The 21,844-nt window shown below is 38.3% G+C and overlaps 1 protein-coding gene across 1 annotated transcript in view; it reads left to right on the forward strand.

Moving 5' to 3' along the window:
- Nucleotides 1-21,844, forward strand: part of NCKAP5 (NCK associated protein 5) — a 371,629-nt gene that overhangs the window by 286,972 nt on the left and 62,813 nt on the right. The window contains exons 10-11 of the mRNA XM_063340758.1: nt 18,214-18,318; nt 21,474-21,665. Coding sequence (XP_063196828.1) covers nt 18,214-18,318; nt 21,474-21,665 — 297 coding nt within the window. The remainder of the gene's footprint in view (nt 1-18,213; nt 18,319-21,473; nt 21,666-21,844) is intronic.

Here is a 21,844-nt window from a genome sequence, read left to right on the forward strand (position 1 = left end):
AATGACGTTGAACTTGATTCTGATATTACATATCCTTCTTTTACAACAATGATGACTTGTATAGTTACTGAAGATAACGGGGGTCAAGGTTTGCTTTCTTATAGGTATGTTAGTAATTTCTTTATATTATGTATCTCTTTTTACATAAATTCAACATGTTTGTTAGCTGAATACTCCCTATGGACGAAGATTTGCTTTCCCTTTTTGCCCAGAAGTTTGCTGTCACAGTTTTTTTTATAAAGTATGCAGAGAACCTTCAGTGAGATGTGTTAAAAAGAGGCAAGTAGCACCGTTTATCAGGTTGATTTATTTGATTAAATAAGTAATAAAATTTTCATAGTTGGAAAAGTATAAAATAATATTTCTCATCGTAAGATTTACAGTATCTCTGATCCTAAACTATATTTTCATTGCCATTTTATTTCCATCATAAAAATTCTACTTTATCAACTCCAGAACAAAGCAGAGAGGACTCTTGAAGCATCTATTCTCTCCTTGTGTTTGTCTGGCTAGATTAGTTTAATTTATTACTCATGGACCATCCACATTGTTTAATTTTATGTCTAAAACTTTGTCTAGAATGCTACAGCACATTCCGCTGAATTCTCAGCAGGTCAATTTAAATAATAACTACTTTGTTACAACTGCATTAATATTAGCTCTTTTAATAACCTGACAACTATGCCCTGACTTATGAGGTAGAGTGTAGCTGTACATACTTAGATGGAAACAGTTGTACAACTTAGCAGGAAGAGGTAAATTGCACCAACGACATTATTATATATGGGAAGAAAAAGAGGACAATTAATTGCCCTAACACCTGACAAAAGGAGATGGAATGTCTGGCCTCAGAGCCTGACCTCTGGTTCAGACATCGTTAGACATGGTGATGTCTGAATGCAGAAGGTTAAAAGTGAAGTTGCATTGCTTTACAGCAGTCAAATACACGAAATATTTAAGTGTTTCAGAAAGTAAGTATCTGAGGGTTTGAAATTAAAACTCAAGATCATCACACACTGTTAGAAAACAGTTTGTCAGCAGTCCAAAGTATATTTAAATAACTGGATCGGTATATGCTGAGCAGCAGCATAATTCCCATCTGACAGAAGCCAGCTACTAGTCTTGCCTTGTGCCTCTGGGCTCTTCAGAGAGCAGGCAGACTTGAGACCAAGATCAGCAAATTGTATCTGAAACTCCTGCAGTTGACCTGCTTATTTTCTTCACGTTTGTTCCTTTGTATCCATCAGATTGTCAGGGAACTCTTACCTGCAAATCTGAAAAGTTCCAGCTCCAGAACAAACACTTTCTTTTTCTTCTCAGTAAACATATAAATATAAATCAGATGTCACAGTATCTGTAGTGATATTTACTTGGGAATTGGGACTGGTGGGTTGAAGGAGAAATTAATTTCAGATCTGCTAATTGTTTCAGCAGTAGTGGAAAACTGCTTAAAAGTTACGACAATCTCAAAGGCTGTATCAACAGACAAAGAGGTCATCAAATACATTTAAAGCATGTTTGAGAAACGGTAATGTTTAAATTATTACATTAAACTTTATCCAAGAATTACATTGCCAGTAGAGCACCTACTAAGAAGTGAGGTGGTGTTTTTTACACCATTTGCAGTTCTCAAAAGATTTCAGGCCATAGGCCTGCTGGAGTGCTTTCTCCAGATCAAGGCTGCCAAAGGTTCACAATTACTGTCATGAAGATCCTGTCCCAAGAAAGAGCATCCAGTCTTGTAGCAGTCAGAAATTATAAGAATGCTCCTGTGTATCAGGAATGAAGACAGCGATCTAATAAGGAACGCATAAAGATTTCTGAGACTTTCAAGAACAAATTAAAGGAACATTTCTTCAGGTGAAGATGCTGACATCATTATTTCCAGTCTCGTGTTCTCTCAGTAAAGTGGTACCTACTTTCTGTTTCTGTCATGTCTTCACTCACCAATAACATCTGAGAAGGCAGAAATAAAAAGCTTTGAATCTCAGCTTTTCATCTCAGCTTAAATCATCAACATGTAATAATACATCATAAATCATTTTTTGTATTTGCCCTATTTGCAGCTTCAAATACATGCTGAAGAAACGTTACAGAAAAAGTGTTCATGAGAGCCTACTGGTTGGATGAATGGGTGACCAAAGTCAGTGATGAGAGAAGGAAAGGAAATAGCCCCCTCCAAAGAAACTCCATCTAACCTCCCTGAGCCTTATGACTGCTAGTTTTGAATGAACAGCAGCAGCGTAATACCTGACAGAATTAGTCTGGATAACTGATACCCATCCAGCTCTGGAAGGAGGCTCTGAGATAAGCAGTTTTTTGGGAGAGCACTGAGAATCGCTGGATGTCATCCGCAGCAGTCGCTCTCTACAAGCCATCTCTAATCACAGGGACTTATGCTTCTAAGTATGTAGATCACAGCTGTGATGTGTAGACCTCCAAGCAGCTTTGTGACATCCCTTGAGTGAAATGGCTGAGGCGGCTTTTCTTGTCCCTCAAGAACATGGGGGAATCCCGATGTGCTCTTTCCTGACTAAGGAAACTATAAAACTTTCATTTCTTAAAATAAAACATTTGCCAAATGATTTGCTGGATGTAAATCTAATTCAGGATCACAAAAAATTTTGCTATAGACTGTGGTATGATGTAGGAGAGGAGAGGTAGGGCATTATCCCTCACAACATTTAAAACCAAAGCAAATAAAGCACAGCTAAATGTTCAGTGGAGAACAGTATTTTATTACGAGGGAGTTAGATCAACTGACCTGATCAGTTTGCTCCATCTGTAATTTGTGTTTTGGTGATCTCTCTTCTTGTCAGACTGTTGTCCCTTGTTTCAGAACCTCAATTCTTACCAATTTGCTTGCAAACAAAAAGGAAATATTAATGTAAGCTCACTAGGCATGTAGTCCTGATGAGAATAGTAATGGTTTTAAAAGAAAATGACCCCCGACTGCTAGAATTTCATATGTCCAAGTACTTTAACTAGTCTTGAGAAGTTCCAAAGAAAAGCACTGAAAGGCTTTCCATATATACACAAACATGACATTTCGTGATACAATTTTAAATATATAATTTTCAGATACCAAGTATAAAAGTGAGTTTTTCCATCATCCTAATGACAATAAATTGCTAGAGGGATACCAAAACCAGTAAATCAAATGAGCAAATAATCTTTAGGAAATACAGAAGTGATCTTTGGTGAAGTATTTATGAATTATTTTGACTGAGCAGAGCAATATTTTTTAAGTTTTGAAGAAATATACAGGCATTGTTCTCAAGAGCAAAGACAGTCTTGCAGAATAAGTACACAGGGCTGTACTGATGTGACGGGTCTTAACAACAAAAGTGAGATTTTACTGCCTATTTCTTAGACAAAGAAAAATAAGCAACTGACACTGGGTGAACCATAGATTTCTCTTTATTTTATGCATAGATTTTTATTATCAGTGGTGATACACATGATGGCAGGAATCCAATACGGCATTTGAAACCCTAAGCAAGCATGTGGGCAGACTCATAAAGTACAAGAATGTTTTTCATGGTTTTTCCTATTATTGTGAATGTTCAATGTGGGAATAAATCTACGAAAAAATGGAAGGAATTCCACAATAGGAAATACTATTGCTATATTCCTTTCCAACTTGCCCTGTGCTTCAGACTTCTAATTAACATTAAAAAGATGTGCCTTTTTTATGCCATGCAGTAATATTTAACTTATACCAATGCTTAACTTGTTGCATGCTCTTTCAGCCTGCTGTTTGCTGAATATATTAGCAACTTATGGATGGTCAAAGTGTAAGTACAGAGGCTGGGTAGAGGCAGCCTTTATTCGAGATTGTGAACTTCGTGAAAACTCCATGAGCTACTTCACAGAATCACAGAATCTTCATGGTTGGAAAGGACCCTTAAGATCATCAAGTCCAACCAAACAACCTACAATCTCTGCCACTAGAGCATGCCCTGAAGCCCCACATCTAGGCGTTTCTTAAATACCTCTAGGGATGGTGACTCGACCACCTCCCTGGGCAGGCTGTTCCAGGGCCTGACCACTCTTTCAGTAAAGTCATTCTTCCTAGTATCTAATCTAAACCTCCCCTGCCGCAACTTCAGACCATTTCCTCTGGTCCTGTCATTATTCCCTTGGGAGAAGAGGCCAACACCCACCTCTCTACACCCTCCTTTCAGGTAGTTGTAGAGGGCAATGAGGTCTCCCCTCAGCCTCCTCTTCTCCAAGCTAAACATGCCCAGTTCCCTCAGCCTCTCCTCACATGACCTGGTCTCCAGACCCCTCACCAGCCTGGTAGCTCTCCTCTGGACACGCTCCAGCACTTCCATGTCCCTCTCGTACAGAGGGGCCCAGAACTGAACACAGCACTCGAGGTGGGGCGTCACCAGTGCCCAGTACAGAGGCACCATCACTTCCCTGCTCCTGCTGGCCACCCTATTCCTGATACAAGCCAGGATGCTATTGGCCTTCTTGCCCACCTGGGCACGCTGCTGGCTCATGTTAAGCTGGCCATCCACCAGCACCCCCAGGTCCTTTTCTGCCGGGCAGCTTTCTAGCCACTCTTCCCCAAGCCCGTCGCGCTGCTTGGGGTTGTTATGCTTTATATGACAAACAGATTCATTTGGTTTTCTGATGTTTCTGGTTTTGATAACATTTAAAATTTTTTGTAATATATTTGGTGCATTTAAGTCAAGAATAATTCATTCAGGTTTCCTTTTGAAATGGAAAAATCTTCCTTGCTGACATTCTGATAGCAAAAATTAGCATGGATTAGTTCTCATGTTATCACAGTATGTGATGTGGTAAGTACAAGCCACATGTTACATATAAAAGTGTAAGTTCATGTCATCATGTCAGCTTCTCAAGACTCCCCGTTTTGCATTTCACAGTGGAATAAAATAGTAGCCACTGCAAGCCCAGATTAAATACAGTATGCACAAACAACAGGTGTGCTAGATAATTGTTTTCTCATCATGGTGCATATTTCACACTCCATAACTCCCAAATGAAATACCAAAAGAATGCATAAAATTAAATGATTCAAAGATTTAGAGGGCTTCTTCTTGTTGTGGTAAAGTGGAAATCTATTGAAATGCTAAAGCAGTATAGAAATATAACCATTATTATTACAGATGTGCCATTTTCTTCTTATTGGACTAATGGAGCTAAGTATGTAGTTCATTTTTGTTTTCTTAAGACTTCGAAACTTAAATGAAGGATAATTGCAAAAGTGTGTATATGAAACAAATAACAATGGGTAAAGGATTAATTTCATCTGTTGTCACACTCAATACATGTAAAACTTAATTTATGTTTTACTTTATAACCGTGGTTTTGTTACTATTATTTAAGTGTAGTGGCACTTTGCAGACATGAAGCAATATGGAATTATGGCTCTTTTACTTAAAAATAGGTGTGCCAATAAGTATTCCATTTGGTAACATTTAAGCTATTCAGATTATATCAGGTCAGTGTAATTTGCTAGTAATTTTAAATTATACATTCCATCAAATGAATCAAACTAACATTATGCTAAGTGGGTTTTAGCACATAAGATTACTCAATAGGTATTTACTGTTGCCATCTGTTATGAAAAGATTAATTTTCCTGTGATATGCTTTGTATGGTTTGTATACTCTTATAGATACTGCGAATAGAAGAAAGGGGTGGTAATTAGAATAAAAAGCTATTCATAATGAATCATAAAACACCTACTGAACCAGCCCCATCTTTTAGTATTGAATTTTACTAATGCTCTCCTTTGTTTCCCAAATAACCTATCTTCTTTAATGATGGTTTGGATACTGGTAAGATTCAAATCCTCATCCAAAGGCCATGACACTATTGACTAAATCTCTGTTGACTTCGCTGAGAATGTGAAATACTGTATTGCAAGATAAAATCAGCACGTAGGTGCTCAGTGAAACTGAAGAGTCCATTAGTGCCTTAACTCTTAAATTACCATCGGGGTATCTCTCTTGATAAGGACAAGCTAAAAGGAAAAGTTACCTTTGTCATTAAATCTTTAACAATGTGATATTGACAGACTGTAGTCTTTCTGTATTTTTAGCATTTTTAGATTGCATTCATGCTCATTTCTTCCTCTGGGTGTGAGCAAGCTGTGTTTCATTAGTCAATAACTGATGTCTGGGTGCAGGGAGGAGCACTGATTTGTCTGTGTCCTGTGTACATTACAAGGGCATCTTCAACATCATGAATTAAACTCCATCTTACTGCATTAAAAGTATGGAAACCAGACTGCCAAAGTAATGGCATCTTAAATTAATATCAATGCTTTAAAAATCTCAAATATACGCCCACTCTTCAGTTCATCTTTCTGGTATACAGTTTCAGAGATGAACTACTTAATTTTGTAGCGTTTTGAGTCTAAATTTTTATATTCAGTCATATTTTAAAAGCAGAAATGCTCCATCTTTTTTTTTTTTTTTTTTTACAGTTTCCCATTACTTACTCTTCATTTTTTTCTCTAAACAAGCTTTGTGTACTTTTCCTGTACGGTAGATACAGACACAGGCACAGGTCTAGACACAATTATTATAGATTATAGATACTGCAAGTGTGAACATGAATCGGAGATTAGCACTGTATTTTAGAGGCTCACTTTATTACACTAAATGGTCCTTAGGAGATCTTGACGATAATTAGAAATATGGGTACTCTCAGCTCTCTTACCAGTCTTCACCAGTTCATGAGGGAATAACAAATGGAATTAACCTTTAATTTAGGTCTTTAGGTCCTTCATGCACATGGGACCAGACTTTCAGGTGTTCAGGCATAGTGCTGAGCTCTTCTAAAAATCTGGCTACTTATTGGTGCCGAACTGGGAGCTGACCCCTTTTGAAATTCCTATATAATAACTCCTAAGCCCTGCTTTTATCTACCATGAAAAAGCGATCTATTCACGAGGGCACAGATTCCTAATCAACTGTTGGCACCGCTCCTTCTGAGGACAGACAGCTGCCGAAAGGCTCTGCAGCTATTGGCCGTCTATGCTGGAGGTGCTGCTCACAGCTGCTTCAAGCCTTGTACTGGCTGCAGGGTGGAAGAGGGGACTCTTCAATGTCATCGTGTGCCAGGGCCTGCCACTCCCAAGGCTGGTCCAGGTCCTGGACAGTGCTTAGAGGGCACTGTACCTTCCCTTGCAAAAGCACAGCAACGACTGACACTTCCCCTTTTCCATTTCCTGGTATTGCTCCTGGCTACAGCAATAGGAGGAAGGTGCAGATGAACATGGGCAGGGCAGGTCTGTGTCCTCATGTTGTCCAGTATGGTGCGTCCTCCTTGTTGGTACCAGCACTGGCTCTCCCACCTCACCTGAGTTTCGGCCTTACTAAGATTTCTTGGCTTGCATGGCAAGGCTGATTGCGAGATCCTTCTGCGGTTTCTTACCACTGTGGAGTAGGTCGGTGGAATTACAGAGGTTTGAAGCCAGGATTTGAGATGCTTATTCAGATCATCAGGTCTACAGAGTTGTACTCTGTCCTGCAGACAAGCCTGCATACAAGATTTTTGTATATCAGAATAAATGTTGCAGAGCTTGAACTGCCATTTGGAGATCTTGTGGTCAGATTTGAGACTTTCAAGAATGAAATACCACAACACACGCACAATATGACCCTCTAGAACCTTTATTTCTGGCAGAAGTTCTTTTAGTTTCAATACAAGTGGAGCCAGTAGTTCTTACCAGCTGGGAATCTGCCCACTTACTCCTTGTAAACCATACCTCAAGTAAGTACTTTGAGGGACAAGGATAAAGTACCTTGTATCCAGGTATTCAAGAAAACCTTCTTAAAAAGTCTCTCCTTATTTGAAATTATTCTGTCAGAGCCAAAAAGAATGCATTAGAGTTGGAGAGAACATATGTATGTAAAAGCCTTAAATAATAGAAGTATTTCTTGAAATCCTCCTCCTACTTTGAAACTCCTTTCAGTCTCTCTGACATTTCAACAATATTAAACCAAAAAACATTAAAAAGAAAAGAAAAGAGGGTGAAGAGATGGAGAAACCTTTTAAATGCATAATACTGAGGCAAGGAAAATATGGCTTGTTCAGCATTAACCTTGACAAATTCGTGCTCTTGTCATTTAAATGAATGAACCTTTCCAGTGTCTGCCTTGCTGGACCTTGGAAACAGCAGTGAGGAAGGACTTTAAAAATGATGCTCATCTCTCTTAAATTATTTTTCTGAGCAAATGAATGATTTCAATGAAATCCAAATAAAGATGGATCTGTTCACTTGAATCACCTGTTCACAGCCAATGAACTTCCATGTGAAACAGCGCTTGCCCTCCTCTGTTGCCATGTATTGATCTGAAACATCTTCGCTGAGCCTTCTCTCTCCTTTTCCTCCTACAGGCAAAAGGTTAGAGTTAGATAATAGTATTAATTTTCCAGACATCTGCACATGTTTTAATAGCCTTTAGAAGGTTTGAAATGGTTTCTGTTTGACCACCACAGGGCTAAAATGCCATTAAGACTTAGATTGTAGCAATATATAACAATCATAGCCCCGTAGTTCAACCTGGCAATAAAAAAGCTAATTTATTTTATCGGAGATTTAAATTAATGTGATGAACTCCTCTCTCAACAGGAGATGTAACACCACTCTTAGAAAAATACCATGGCCCTGCATATTTTCAAAACCAGATAAAACATTTGTGACAAACCTTGTGTATGTTCCGTGGGCTTTTTGAGTATTTGAGAGTGTCTGTATGTTCACATAATACTACTTACCATTCCTGAGACAACTTTGTTTTTTTCTGTCATATCTTCATTCTTAACCTCATTTTTTCCCATCATCTGACTCATAGACTCAGCAGGAAGAAGGTGATTAATAGATCTAGTCTCCAGCATTAGCCTTTTTTTTTTTACCACCCTGAGAACTGGAATTTTCTTGTGAGCGAAAATTATTAGTGGTTAGGTAAATTGAGTTTAAAATAGCTTTTAAAATAGGCATATGCAGTTAATAGGGATATTTTTGAAAATCTGTGGAAGAAATTTTTAGAGCTCAGACAGTTTTCATTTCCAGCTATATGCTAGAGGAAAGCTTCAGCTTATCCCATTATAAAGTGATAAAGCAGCATTTGATGGCAGTAGCTTCTGTGATAAAATGATCATGGCAGCACTGAGAACGAATCTAATAAGGGAATTGATCTGTAGATTCCAATTCTGTAAGAGCCAACATCGATCAACATAAATGTCAATAACAAGATCGTACTGAGGTCTGCCTAATTCCTTTAGATGATTTTGGGGCATAGTCAGAAAGTGAATGTGAAAATGAATTTTAAACCATGGGAATCACAAAGACAAAGACCAAAATTATGTTGTGCTACCAGGAATATCACTGACTGCCATAGTACCAGCAATTTAGCAGTGCGTTGGAATTAGTGGGCAGCATTTAATCAGATAATTATTGATAATGCAATGCCTGTTGTGTGAGACTGAAACATCAGTACTTCTCATCTGTGTTTTTGTGTTAAAGCATTTCTTAAATAGCATGCAATAATAATAAAAAGCCCACCTTTTTACTGCTAAAGCATAGATAGGATGTGTAGGGCATGCCATAAAAGATTAATGGTATAGTTCTTCCTTGTCACAGGAGTTCAGTATGAAGTTGTTTCCTAATCTGATTCTGACCATGCTGAAATGTTAAGAAAAAATAGTTTTGTTTGTGAGCAAGGTAACAAGAGAAGGTGTCGGGATGTGCAGGATTCTGCCTTTCACTCTTTGGTGTTCCCATAATTCCTAGCGGCTATGTGATGTTGGCACTCATATAGCAAAGTGGAATTAACATATTAATTAGTATTAGATCAACAGAAAGGTATTTATAAAAAGCATTCACTGCTTTGTACCAAATTAATTAGAAACAAAATACAAATACGTACTTAATAAGATGCTCAACTCTTTTACAATACTGTTCTCACAAAACTGCTGGTTTACCATACTCCAAGGAGTCTTCCATGAGCAAGCTCATTGCAAACATTTATTTCATTAATTATTTACATTCTGACTAGCTGATTACCGGGTCATTGATGTAAACTGTTGACTTTACAGTAATTACTAACCACAGGGAACTTTATACATACATTTTTCTAAGAAATTAAATTAGCTCATTTTATTATTACTGCAATATTTACAGACTCCTGCCATAGTGCTATTAAAATGAGAACTAACACTTTGGAGTCTCAGAGCTTGGAAACACTGATAGAGTTATAAAATGAAAACTAGGATCAGAGAGGATTACTTTGTGCCTTTCAATGTAACTTTTATTTAAAGCAGTTTATAAAAATTAATAAAACTAAGGGATTTGGAACAGGAGTAATTTTAGGCTTACATTAATGTTGTCAACTCTCTGAAGAATACAGAGAGATTGTGTTATTTATGTTTATGCATCAAATATCTGCTTAATACCTCCCAATTTATACCCTAGGATATAAGGTTTTCAACCTTCCAAGTTACTTTGGAATGTAATTCACTGGGTTTTGCCATCTCTGGATGGCTCGATAATAACGGAGAGCAGCAAGCCTGGAAAATCTGAAGCAGACACGAGTGAAACCTTTGTTTTATTTTTTGTGCTGGATTTGCCTTGTTAACAGGATTTTCTGATGTAGTTTTAGCACCCTGATCTTCCATACAAATGTTTGTAATGTCATACCCTTGTACTTTGTCTTGGATGTTGTCAGTTAAGTCTCAGTAAACTTGCCTGGAGGATTTGCCAGCAAAACTGACAAACCCTATTAATACTGGGTTTCAATTTAAAGTCTAGCGTCTTCGGTATCACCAGGCTTCTAGGATTTTTAGCAAAGTCAGCCTACGAGGTGGGAAAAACCACAAAACCAAATGGAAAATATCAAATTAGAACTTTCCTGGAAGCGTTTTTGTTAGATGAATGGAAAATTCAAATCCACTTGACTTGAAATTTCTGGAATAGCTGGAACCTTGGAGTTTTTGTGCTAAGAACTGATTTAGCTTACTGAAATGTATTTTACAGTTAATCCTTTAATATTCATTTTATGTATGACTCTCCCTCCTGTTACCGCTGCATGTTTGTGATTGTTTTCTGTATTTTACACAGCTGTAGGTAAGACCAATAACAGTCTCCGCCTGCTTGCTAGTACCACTGTAAGAGTTATCCTGGGGTTCACTTACTGTGTATTAACCCCTTCCTCCCACCAAAAATAAATCCAGCCAGCTCTAGTGGTAAATCTCCTGAGATACAGCTGTTGAGAAGCCTTGCAGCAACATATAGAGCAAACTAATTTCAGTTAACCTGTCAGACATACCTTAAGAAAGAACAGAATATTAAATATCAAAGACAACATTCATGTTCATACTAAATGCAAAGGGATATAAGACTTCTGAGTTGCTTTGCCTGTTCCAGACTGAGCTCTATAACGTTTTATGTTACAAGCTTTTGCCAAATATCAAGTATTAACAGTTTGGTCTATTGGAAATGGTGTTGGAAATTGGAGGAGCGACAGAGAAATAGAAAAAATAGCTTAGTGTGATGCATGAGTTTTACAGTCAGAAGTTCTTGCTGCACAGAGGTTTATTAATAGCTTCTACAGGTCTAAGAAGTGATGAGCATATAACTACTTCAGGTGAGAGAGGCGTATTTTAATGGCTCTTAGCTTCTCACTCCAATTTTAGCCCCAATCCTGTACCTGGTTAAACATGGCCCAACAGAGGAGTTGCTTGACAAGTTGATTGCATATCACATGTTCTCCTAGATGTCTCCTGTGACTAACTCCTGTTAGCCATGTTGCAGAGCTTCATTCACTTTCTCTAGAAGATGCTCTGCAGCAAAAGAATGAGGCCAGGACAGAGCTCTGTTTGCTGCTGTGCTTCACTGGTACTTTGCCTTTTTCTTTTCCCTGGCTGCTTGATGCAAAATTTTGGTGCTTAAGGAAATGCACAGGTACAGATTGATTGGTCATGGTTGCTACATGTACAAGTGAAAATATGAGTCTAAATATATGTTGCAAAATAATCTCATATAGTCAAACCTGTGTGTTTTACCTGTAAACGTGTAACAAATGTTATAAACAAAAGATCTAAATCCAGAAGAATTGCTGAGCTGTGATGTTACTACCAGTGAAAGTGAACAGGGACTCAGAACGCTACCCTAATACTGAGAGCAAGGAAAGTTATTATCTAAACCTAGTGTTGCTTACTTTGAAAAAGCTGAACTCCCCCCTACCCCCTCCCCCCCCCCCCCCCAGGAATAACAGTTGTTTTCTTATTTCCTCATCCTTTAAAGCTTGGTCTCTTTTTAATGCACTTGTGAAAACCTAGAGCGACATACACCTGTCTAATGTAGCTTTTAAGATAAGGTCATGTTTTCTTCCCAGAACTGGCACCAAAAAAATCACACTATTAACTGTTCACTTCTGGGCAGAAATGCAAGAATATGGTTGTGCGTAGGGGACTTTATTTCACGTAAAGACAGTGCTGAAAAGTGGTGAAAAGGACAGGAATGCTTCTTAAAGACACATAGTATTCTGCAGCTGAACCACCAGAATGCCAGACTTCGTGTTAGTCTGAAATATTTATAAGAAACAGCCACAGTCAGAAGCCACAGCCACATCCTGACTTCACACTGTTAGGATAAATGATGATTGCAAAGCAAATTATTAGAGAATTAGAAGGAAAAAAGCACGGCTACTTCCACAGTGACATGTCCTTGAAATTACCACGAAGGATGTAGGTATAAAAAGGAATCTGGGATGGCACGTACCATGCACAATAACTCTGCTGGGAAGCTGCCTCCCTTCACATGCAGTAAGCAGCTGGAAAGATGAAGGCAAGTCCCTAACCAAGCTGGTTAACTAGTGTAAAGTGCTCGGTATGACAATTGCTATTGCTGTTGTCAACTGTGAAAATGGAAAGAATAATATTCTTTTACTGGAAAGCTAAACAGTGATGGCCATGAAGTTCTGTTTATAGGAAGTGAATAGTAGGAAAGTAGGATCATAATTCTGAATTTTCTATTAAATATATAACTTTCAAGAGCTGAAAAAATTATTATAATTTTATTTTCAATACATCAATTGTATATAACAAACCATGAGGCATTGCTGTATGTGCACAGTATACAATTGCAAGTACATTTCGATGCTAGTGATTATTAGAATTAACTAAAATGGAAACATCTTTTTGCTGCTTTCACTTTTGCTTCAGATTTGGCTGTTTTCTGTTGACAACCACTTGTTCTGGTCTCTTTAGAAAGCAGAATTACCATATGTCAAAAGCATATGTTTTACTAACTCTGATTTGTCTAAAGGCAAAATCTGTTTGTGCTTTCAGAGGTTTTATTATTTTGTCCTTATACTTGACTGTCTCCTTTATTTCAGAGTATTTAGCGTATGAGATGTTCACACTTCATACTTTGAATAGTGTGTATTCTTAATCTAGGTAACCTCTGGTGGGGTAGGTAAAGGATGTTCCCTCATCTCCAGCTGAACATCCGCTCTGCAATGCATCTAATGACTAAAAAAATCAAGATTTAGTTTCATGACAAATTATATTTCTGCATAAATTAATACGATATAAATTGCGTACCTAATCATATTTTTTTTCTTTCGTTGGTTTGCGGTGTTCTGTGGTGTAATGGAAATGTAGTAAAGAGCACTATTTCCTTAAGACTTTTGAAACTGAAGCTCGTCATTGGTCATTAATTCATGGCTGCACTCTGCTTCTGATGAATATAACAGTTAAAAGATGAACAAGGGAACGGGAAGAGGAAGACAGGTCAGATGATTGTGAAAAAAAGTCAGCTAGAAAGAGCTGTCTTTCATGAGCCTCTATCACACCTATAAAGAGATCACTTTCCAACACTCCTCTTCTGTTGCACATTTTTTTGCATGTTTTTGGTAGAGTTACTGAGACTTATCTCATTTAGTACAAAAAGGGTGGAATCAGACTGGTGGATTTGTGCAGAATCTTCTTTGTGCAGAGAATTATTAAAATTGAGTGCTTATTAAAATTGAGAGGAATTGTTAAAATTCATCAGGCTGCAGACAAGGTATTCCCTGCCAGTCCAATTACAGTGGTCAGGTTATATAGGAGAGCGGTCCGGAGTACGCCAGTTCAGGTTTGTGATGCCCCAGGTAACAGCAGAGATGGGAGGAGGCCACACAAACCAAACAAACATTTACAGCTCTGGCACCGAGCACCAGGATGAAAATGTCTCCTTAGAACCTAGTGAGAGAATTTCTTTCTTGTGAATGATGGACTTTGGCTCATGTGAGAAAAGCAAAGCCAATTGATTTAATAGCAATTAACTCATCCAATATTGGAGAGCCGTGTACAGTTTGGCATAATTCATTGAAAATTGTTCTGGCAATGCTGCAGGCCATTAGACGTTTCAAAAAGTAGATGGGAACTGATAGATATTCTGCACAGATACAGGCAAGAGGCACAATAGTTAGGGGAGTCTCTCTGTAATATTGCCTCATGCCAGCAGGTAGTAGCCTTCTTTTATCTTCCTAGAAAGCCTTAATAAGGATGCTGCTAGGGGGAGAGGGAACTGGCCTACTATTTGATGGATTGGTTATCTGCCTGCCAGATAATTGTATTTCCTATTGCACTTGATATAATAGGTTTCCACCTAAATTATCAATTACTTTGTTTTTATTTTTTATGTGGGTTACAGGAGTTAATCTTGACATTGAGCCACAAAGGGCACTGCCTTTTCTTTGTCAGTCTCACAGGTGAAGGAGGGGCTTTGCTGCTGCCGGTCACAGGCAGCCGCGGAGAGGCCCTTTCTGCTCTGTCCTGCCCTCTGTACCTCTCAGCACCCACTTTCTGTAGAGACATGGGTCCAGCCTAGCTAAGATGCCGCGAAATTTTTGATCTGCACCTGCCCCAGCAGTACTCAGTATGGGGTAATTTCCAAGCAAATTGGCCCAGCCCATGCTGTATTCACTTCCAAAATGGTTTTCTGTTTTGCAGTCCAGTGTTCCTGGTGGCTTCCTCTGTTCAGAAGGGCACAGATATTCCCCACCATGTACAAATATTGCCCAGTTTCCCCATATCATTATACAGGGCACCAACAAATGGGGCAGGTGACTTGGATTTATAGCTGTAACTCCTCGGTTTCATGTTTAAAAGTATTCACTTTTAATCACTGATGTGATCTTTGTGGAAGTCCTTCTGTGCTCTGGTCTACCATTTGTTCCGTTGCATCATGATAGCATCAACAGTGATTTTAATATTGTACAATTTTCAAAGCAGCAGTAACTCCTTGATCTAGTTATGTGACTGTCGTCTGAAAATAACCATAAAGGACACAGCACATTTTGCGCATCTGAGAAGAACTCAGAATCAGGATACATAGTTAGCACAATCTGATACTTGATTTTAAACGGATCATTAATGAGGTTTTTTAACAAATAGTAGAGTTTTACCATTTTTGAATTAGAAAATGGAGAAGGAAAAAGAAAAAATAAATGAAAGAAAAACAATTTTCTTATCATTTTTCTTTTGTAATTGGATGACTTGCTTCAGTGCTTTGTGACTGTATTTAATTAATGATCTCAAACTTTGTTATGCTGTTTGTTAATGCTAGTCATTGTGCTGGCTGTGTGTCTGTTAGTTTATTTGCATATGTGTGGGGGAGAATATTCCCAGTGTGGTGATCTCTTGTTTGATACAGAAATATAATCACATTATACATCTTGAAAACACACTTTCCTTCTTTGTTAGTCATTTTAGTCTGCTGATTCACCTTTGTTATTACAGTTTTATAGAGTCACAGAGTTTAACACTGGCAAAGATGATTCAAACAAAGCATGACCCTTGTGCAGCCCAGTCCTTCTGGTCACTGAGCCAGTGTGGAGGGACCGCCCTACCTCCGAGCCGTTTACAGCGTGCTCTGCTGGGCTACGTCTTATCACTGCCCCAAAATTGTTCCTGTTTTCTGCCTGTTCCAATCAGGCTGATCTCTGGTCTTATGTCTGATATGGGCAATAACAGCAGCACATGAAATTCCACTGGATGACATTATAGGGGTATATTTAGTTTCCCTTATTGAGATGCATACGTGTTCCCATTTAGGCAATGAAGTATTTAAAATGCCTTGCTGGAAAAATGGGAAGACAGTTTTACAACTGTAAAACTCCTATAGCAGTTTTTCTAGAATATTTTTTTCTGGGAAAATAGATGTTCAAATATAAACGTTCATCCATCTCAGATGTCCCCAGTCATCATCTCTAACGCACAGATCTGACTAGAGTAACTTCCGCTAAAAAGTATCTGTAAGCAAAAATCAGGTGACTGGTTTCACTGGAGGAAGTAATTAATTCCTCTGCAAAGAGCAAGTACACCACTTGTTCATAACGTCGGTGACTTCTGATTCTGAAAACAGTGGAATTCTCTGGTGGTTCAGCAATGCAGTTGGAATTATTGTCAAGAATAACACATACACTAAGTAAATCTATGAGTTTGGGAAGGCATTTTACCTGGAGCTTAAATCTTGAACAAACGCCTGACAGTAGCTCTAGTAATAAAACTTTAAAAGGTGCACACTGAATAACTAGGCGGTGGGTATCACTGGTGTTAAAAACCACATAGCCTGGATGTAGTTAATATTTATAATGAAAAATATCTTGGATACTGAATGCATATAGCATTTTAATCTGTTCAACAATATATTGGACAAAGTAAGTTTTTACAGAATATTGATCATTGAAAATATTTTCCATAATCAGTCTACAACAGATAATACCTCGTGGAAAAACCTGGATGAATATGTAACTCTTGAGAAATCACTCCCAAATTTATAATTAGCAGTTTTTAAAAAAAATTGCTAGATTCTCTGGAATAGATGCCTGAAGCACAGCATGTAGATAAATTACAGAGGCTGCAGGAGTGGCTGCCTGCTTTGTTCTCTAGCAGATGAATTTCTGCAGTGGGTACCAAGAGAGCAGGCTGGGGAGTAGCGGGACATAAGATACCGCATGACTGATGTTTCAGGGCCCTGCAAAGAACTGTCTTACCATTACTACTACTGCACAGCATGGAAGGGCTTTTGGGTCCACAGATTCTTTTTTCCTCTTTGACCAGGGTTTTTGGATGGACAGGTTGATGGGCCACTCATGCAGCCTCAACAAGTCTCTGTGGTTTGCATCCTTCACGGGGTCGCCCTGGCAAAGCACCCTGGCAGGGTCTGCACCATTTGTTCCTCCAAGCTGAGCACCCCGGTGCTGAGGAGGAGGTAGATGTGGTCTCTCAGGTTGCAAGCCTGGAGAATTAATGGGAAAATGAAAAGAGCCTAATCCGAAGTCCTTTTGTTTGAAGGTTTTTTAAAAGTTCTTTTTCATTAATTTGAGTGGACTGTCAGATCCATACTGCCTGTTACATGATATGTTGGTCCAGTGACTGACAAGACTGCAGATATTTCTTCTTTTTAAGTCATCGGTCAAGGCATTCACATGAATCATGGATTTTATTGAAACTGCAATTAAAACAAATCAGGCTTAATGCACACTGAAAGCCTTAGTAATTAGTATACAGGTGAACATAGAGGAAAAGGCACAAGCTTAGCCATCCTTCCAAGCAAAACTGAAAAAAGAACTGTGTATATAATCGAACAGCATGTGAATATTAATGCACAAAATCCTCTGAGTCCCTAGTTCCCTGATGCAATTATTTTCTATTCACATTAATTGTTCCTAACAGATGACATTAATGACTTTGAGTTAAAATGTGCGCAAAGGAGGCCTTCAGCAGATCAATGCTGTTTAAAAATAGGGTTATTTTTGCAATCATTCACTTAAGGTGTAACAGCTCGTAAATAAAACAACATTAACATGTTGATTGGTTTATAAATGTTAATTTTGGAGTTCATTTTTATGCTTTTTTCCTGAAGCCTGTCAAACTATGGATAACGGTGGGACTTGTGTTCATTTTTCATTGTTGCATGTGAAGTAATGATAAGTTGCAAAACAGTGACTAGAAGAAAAAGCAGAGTTTGTTTTCGATGAAGAATGATCTGTTCTGCAGACGGGAAGTCTTGGATAAACTAAGCACAAGGAGCAACATTTCAAATTAGAACAAATCCTTTTACCTCCGGCTCTTCATTTCCCTTGAAATTTAACAGCAGAGTTTGGAATTTTAAAAATGCTGATCTGCTGCTTATTTGACAAATGCTTATGCTCTGCTCATTCCCGTCTGCCCCCCCAGAAACTCCATTCACGCATCTTGGACCTCTCATCTGGGGATTTGCTTTCAGAAGTAGAACGAAACAGAAGCCTGATGCAATCTCGAGCTGCTGAGGCTCAGATCCACGTGAGTTTTTGTGCTGTCCTTGTACCCCTTGTTTGGAACCCTCCTTTTGGCCTCCGAAGTCTGATGTCGGGGATGAGCCGTAAAGCTGATCTCTGAATGAAACACTGTTGAGGCAGATAACAATACTTCTTCTTCCTTCTGTTCTCTGAAATTCAATATTGTGTCCTCAGTTGATATAGTAAGCAGATAGTGTCACTCTGTGCAAAAAAGCGTAAATCTTAGCAATGTCCCCGAGATACCTTTTTGGGTATTGATTACATCTCAGAATCTCTGAGAAACGGTCAAGGAGCTTTTTATTAAAGCCCATACACCATATTATTCATCCTACTTTTATGATATATTATGTATGAACTTTTAAAAATTCATGGGCTCTGCTTTTTTTTTTTTTTCAGATGGGGTTAGCTTTGTGCTTATTTGGCAAAACGTTAGCCAGTGTGGCTTTCATGTTTCATTGTCAAAGAGAAAAGTAGCTTAAAAAACAAAAGTCACATACAGATAGAGGGAAACAAAGAGGACAAGAGCAGAACATTGAACCTGTGTGTGCCTTTGATCTTGAAGTATAGTAGTGTCAACAAAAATGTAATCTCCTTTGTAATGCATACTTTAATGAAAAGGCATTGTTTCAAAGGTTCACAAAAATGCTAATGAACCTTTGCATTATATGTAATTAAGCCTTCAGGTTAGGTTTTTCTAATACAGAGTTTTGTGGGTTTAGTAGTCTGATCTTTCAATTTTCTGTGATTTCTAGCAAAAATTAGGTATTTAAATTGTAATACTACGTTGAGGCCTATTTACTCTAATTTCGTTAAAGGTAATGACTTAAGAGTCATGATTACAAAAAACTAAAATTCCACCATGTCAGTTAATAGACCCATATGCAAGTTAAATATATTTAATTAATGCATCATAAACTTACTGTTCAAAGTACTTTCTCGGATAATTTAGAGAATAAAGGCAAATCACAGGAGAAAATCCCACTCTCTCTTTAGTGATCTGAATGCAATCTAGAAATTGGGTAGATATCCTACTTCAGAACTTGTAATAGCATGATATTTTTTGCACATTTTCTCATCTCTTAAACAATAAAGATGATTACAGTAATGTACTGTTCTTTTGCTTTGCTTAGATATCGCCGTTTGCCCCGTTGCTAAAACTGTAGGACCAAATGCCTTTCTCCTCTCTCGAGGTGCAAAGGAAACCAAGTGAGGGGGTGGAAAGGCTCTCAGGCTAGCTGAAGATGACAGGAAGGGAAGGCAGTACTTGTCACTATCCTCTGATCTCCTCTTTTCTCCTGCAGTAGATTCTTACAGGAAAGGATTTTACGGGCATCCTTCCCCTAAACACTGTGATGACTGGGACATAGCCTAGTATAAAGGGCAGAAATTTGACATGACATGTTTTCCCAGTGCCGCAGCTGAAAAACAATGAAATAGCCAGAACAAGCAGATGCTGCCATTGGCCTCTACACAGTCAACCTTACAGGGAATGACGCCGTCATAGCTGAGGAAACTGATGAGAGAGGGTCTCCCATGGGAACCACGATGTCAGAAATAAAGAGTAATTTGTCTCAACAAAGCGAGAAAGTCTGTTTCAGAGCCAAAAACACAGGCATCAGCCTGCCTCTGATGCTGAAAGATGGATTCTTCCCAGAGCCAGTGGATTTAAAGGCTATTCCTCCTGCATCCATTTGACTTCCTAGGAGAACATGTACCAATAACTCCCAGAGGTGAAATGTGCTCTTGCTACCTCTAAATGATTTTCCCATTCATAGGTTTTGCCTGTGACAGAGAATAATGATTTGCCCTGTAGTTACGTTTGTCAAAAACAGAACATTATTATGTCAGTTGAGCAATGAACAGCTGTACTGATGAACTCCTCAGCAGTAAAGATTCTGCTCTCTCCCATTTAACTGAAAAAAGGTTCAACCCTAGTAGTAATAAATGGAAGGACATGAGGGAATAAATGGAAGAAATTAGCAGAAGTCTAACAAACATGTTGGCGTATGGGAAGTGCCTATAAACTGAGCGTTTTTCCAGAGGTTTGCATGAAGAAGCTATATCTGCTGCATATAGAGTTTTGATAATTGTTTTGTGGATTCTATAACCAGATTTCTTGTGTCTTCTGAATATGAATGTAAAATTTTCATCTAAGCAAAATTAATTTGGGCTATATCTACATACAAAAATCAATAAATATTGTTTGAGCTTGCACAATTATATTCTGCCTTAATTAAATCCAAAGCAAAGTTTTATGGAAGAGAGTCATGGCACTGTCTGGTGTTCCTGGTAATTAAAAAGATGTCTGATTCTGCGAGGAAACTGGAGAATAGCGTAAAAGAATGGTGCAGGCACTTAACATTAAAGAAGCTCTAACACTGTTAGGCACAAGAGTATTAGTTTGAAAACAAATTAAAGGCATCCTAGATACTCCTACAGAGGTTTAATATTTTACCTAAAGTGCTATCTGCTCTTCATTACTCTCTTCCTCAAAGCTGGCACTTAGTCACAGTCAGCTGAAATTGCATTTGGAGAGGGGCGATAACTACACAAGTACTAAAGGCAGCCATAAAGTGTCAATAAATTGCATAAGCAAGAGGCTTCAGCTGTCTGCGAGCGACACAAAGATGGATTGTCCTACGTCAGAGAGTTTCTTAGACAAAGCTTTGAACTAGATAGGAAACCAAAATTAGACTGTAATGGAGAGATTCCATTCTCAGTGGACATTCTGGTTGAGATACTAAATTAATTTACCTTGTCCAGGGTGTACAGCCTCATCTGTTACATTGTAGGGCTATAATGCAGTTGTCAAGATGTACTTGTATTCTTATAACTTTGTTTTCTGTATCTTACTGGAGCACGCTGCTTATGTACGAAGCATAATTCAAATAGACTCAGAATAATACTTAGCAAAACAAGAGCGGAATATCAGTTTGAAAATAAAGAAGAAAAAAATGGAGGATCGTAGATTATCCCGCTGACAAATGAAAATGTTAGCAATTTTTAATTTGGTTCTCTGTATTAAATTCACCAGATGCTAATGGCAGAACAGGAAGATGTAAGTAGCTTACTTGCTTTTTCTTTGTCCTTCTTAATCAAGGGGAAGTTAAATGATCTGTTTCCACCCATAAGATATTTCTATTTCTTCTCATATTTTAGGAATGCCGGCACAATGTGAAATCCAGTACACCTGTCTTGAAATGCCAGAGTCAATTAAATATGACAGGTCCTAGCCGCCTGTATCCCCGGAGCAGCTGCAGTAGCAGTGAACTTTCCCTCTCAAGTGCTTGCAGCGAATATTCCAGTGGTTCCTCCTACACTTGGAATGATGGAAAGACATGCAGCAAAAGGGTAAATCAAATTAATTTTCTTCATTTATTAGCTTAAATTCATCTGAAACAAGATTAATTGAAAAGCTGCCTATTTCAGAATTTTTTTTCACTTTCTTCTCACTTTTATATTTAAAACAGTCATCACTAAACCCAGTAAGAGTTCTCTCCCCGATGTCTCCCTCCCTCTCATTCTCCTCT

The sequence above is a fragment of the Chroicocephalus ridibundus genome, chromosome 7 (genome assembly GCF_963924245.1).
Source record: "Chroicocephalus ridibundus chromosome 7, bChrRid1.1, whole genome shotgun sequence".
NCBI lineage: Eukaryota > Metazoa > Chordata > Aves > Charadriiformes > Laridae > Chroicocephalus > Chroicocephalus ridibundus.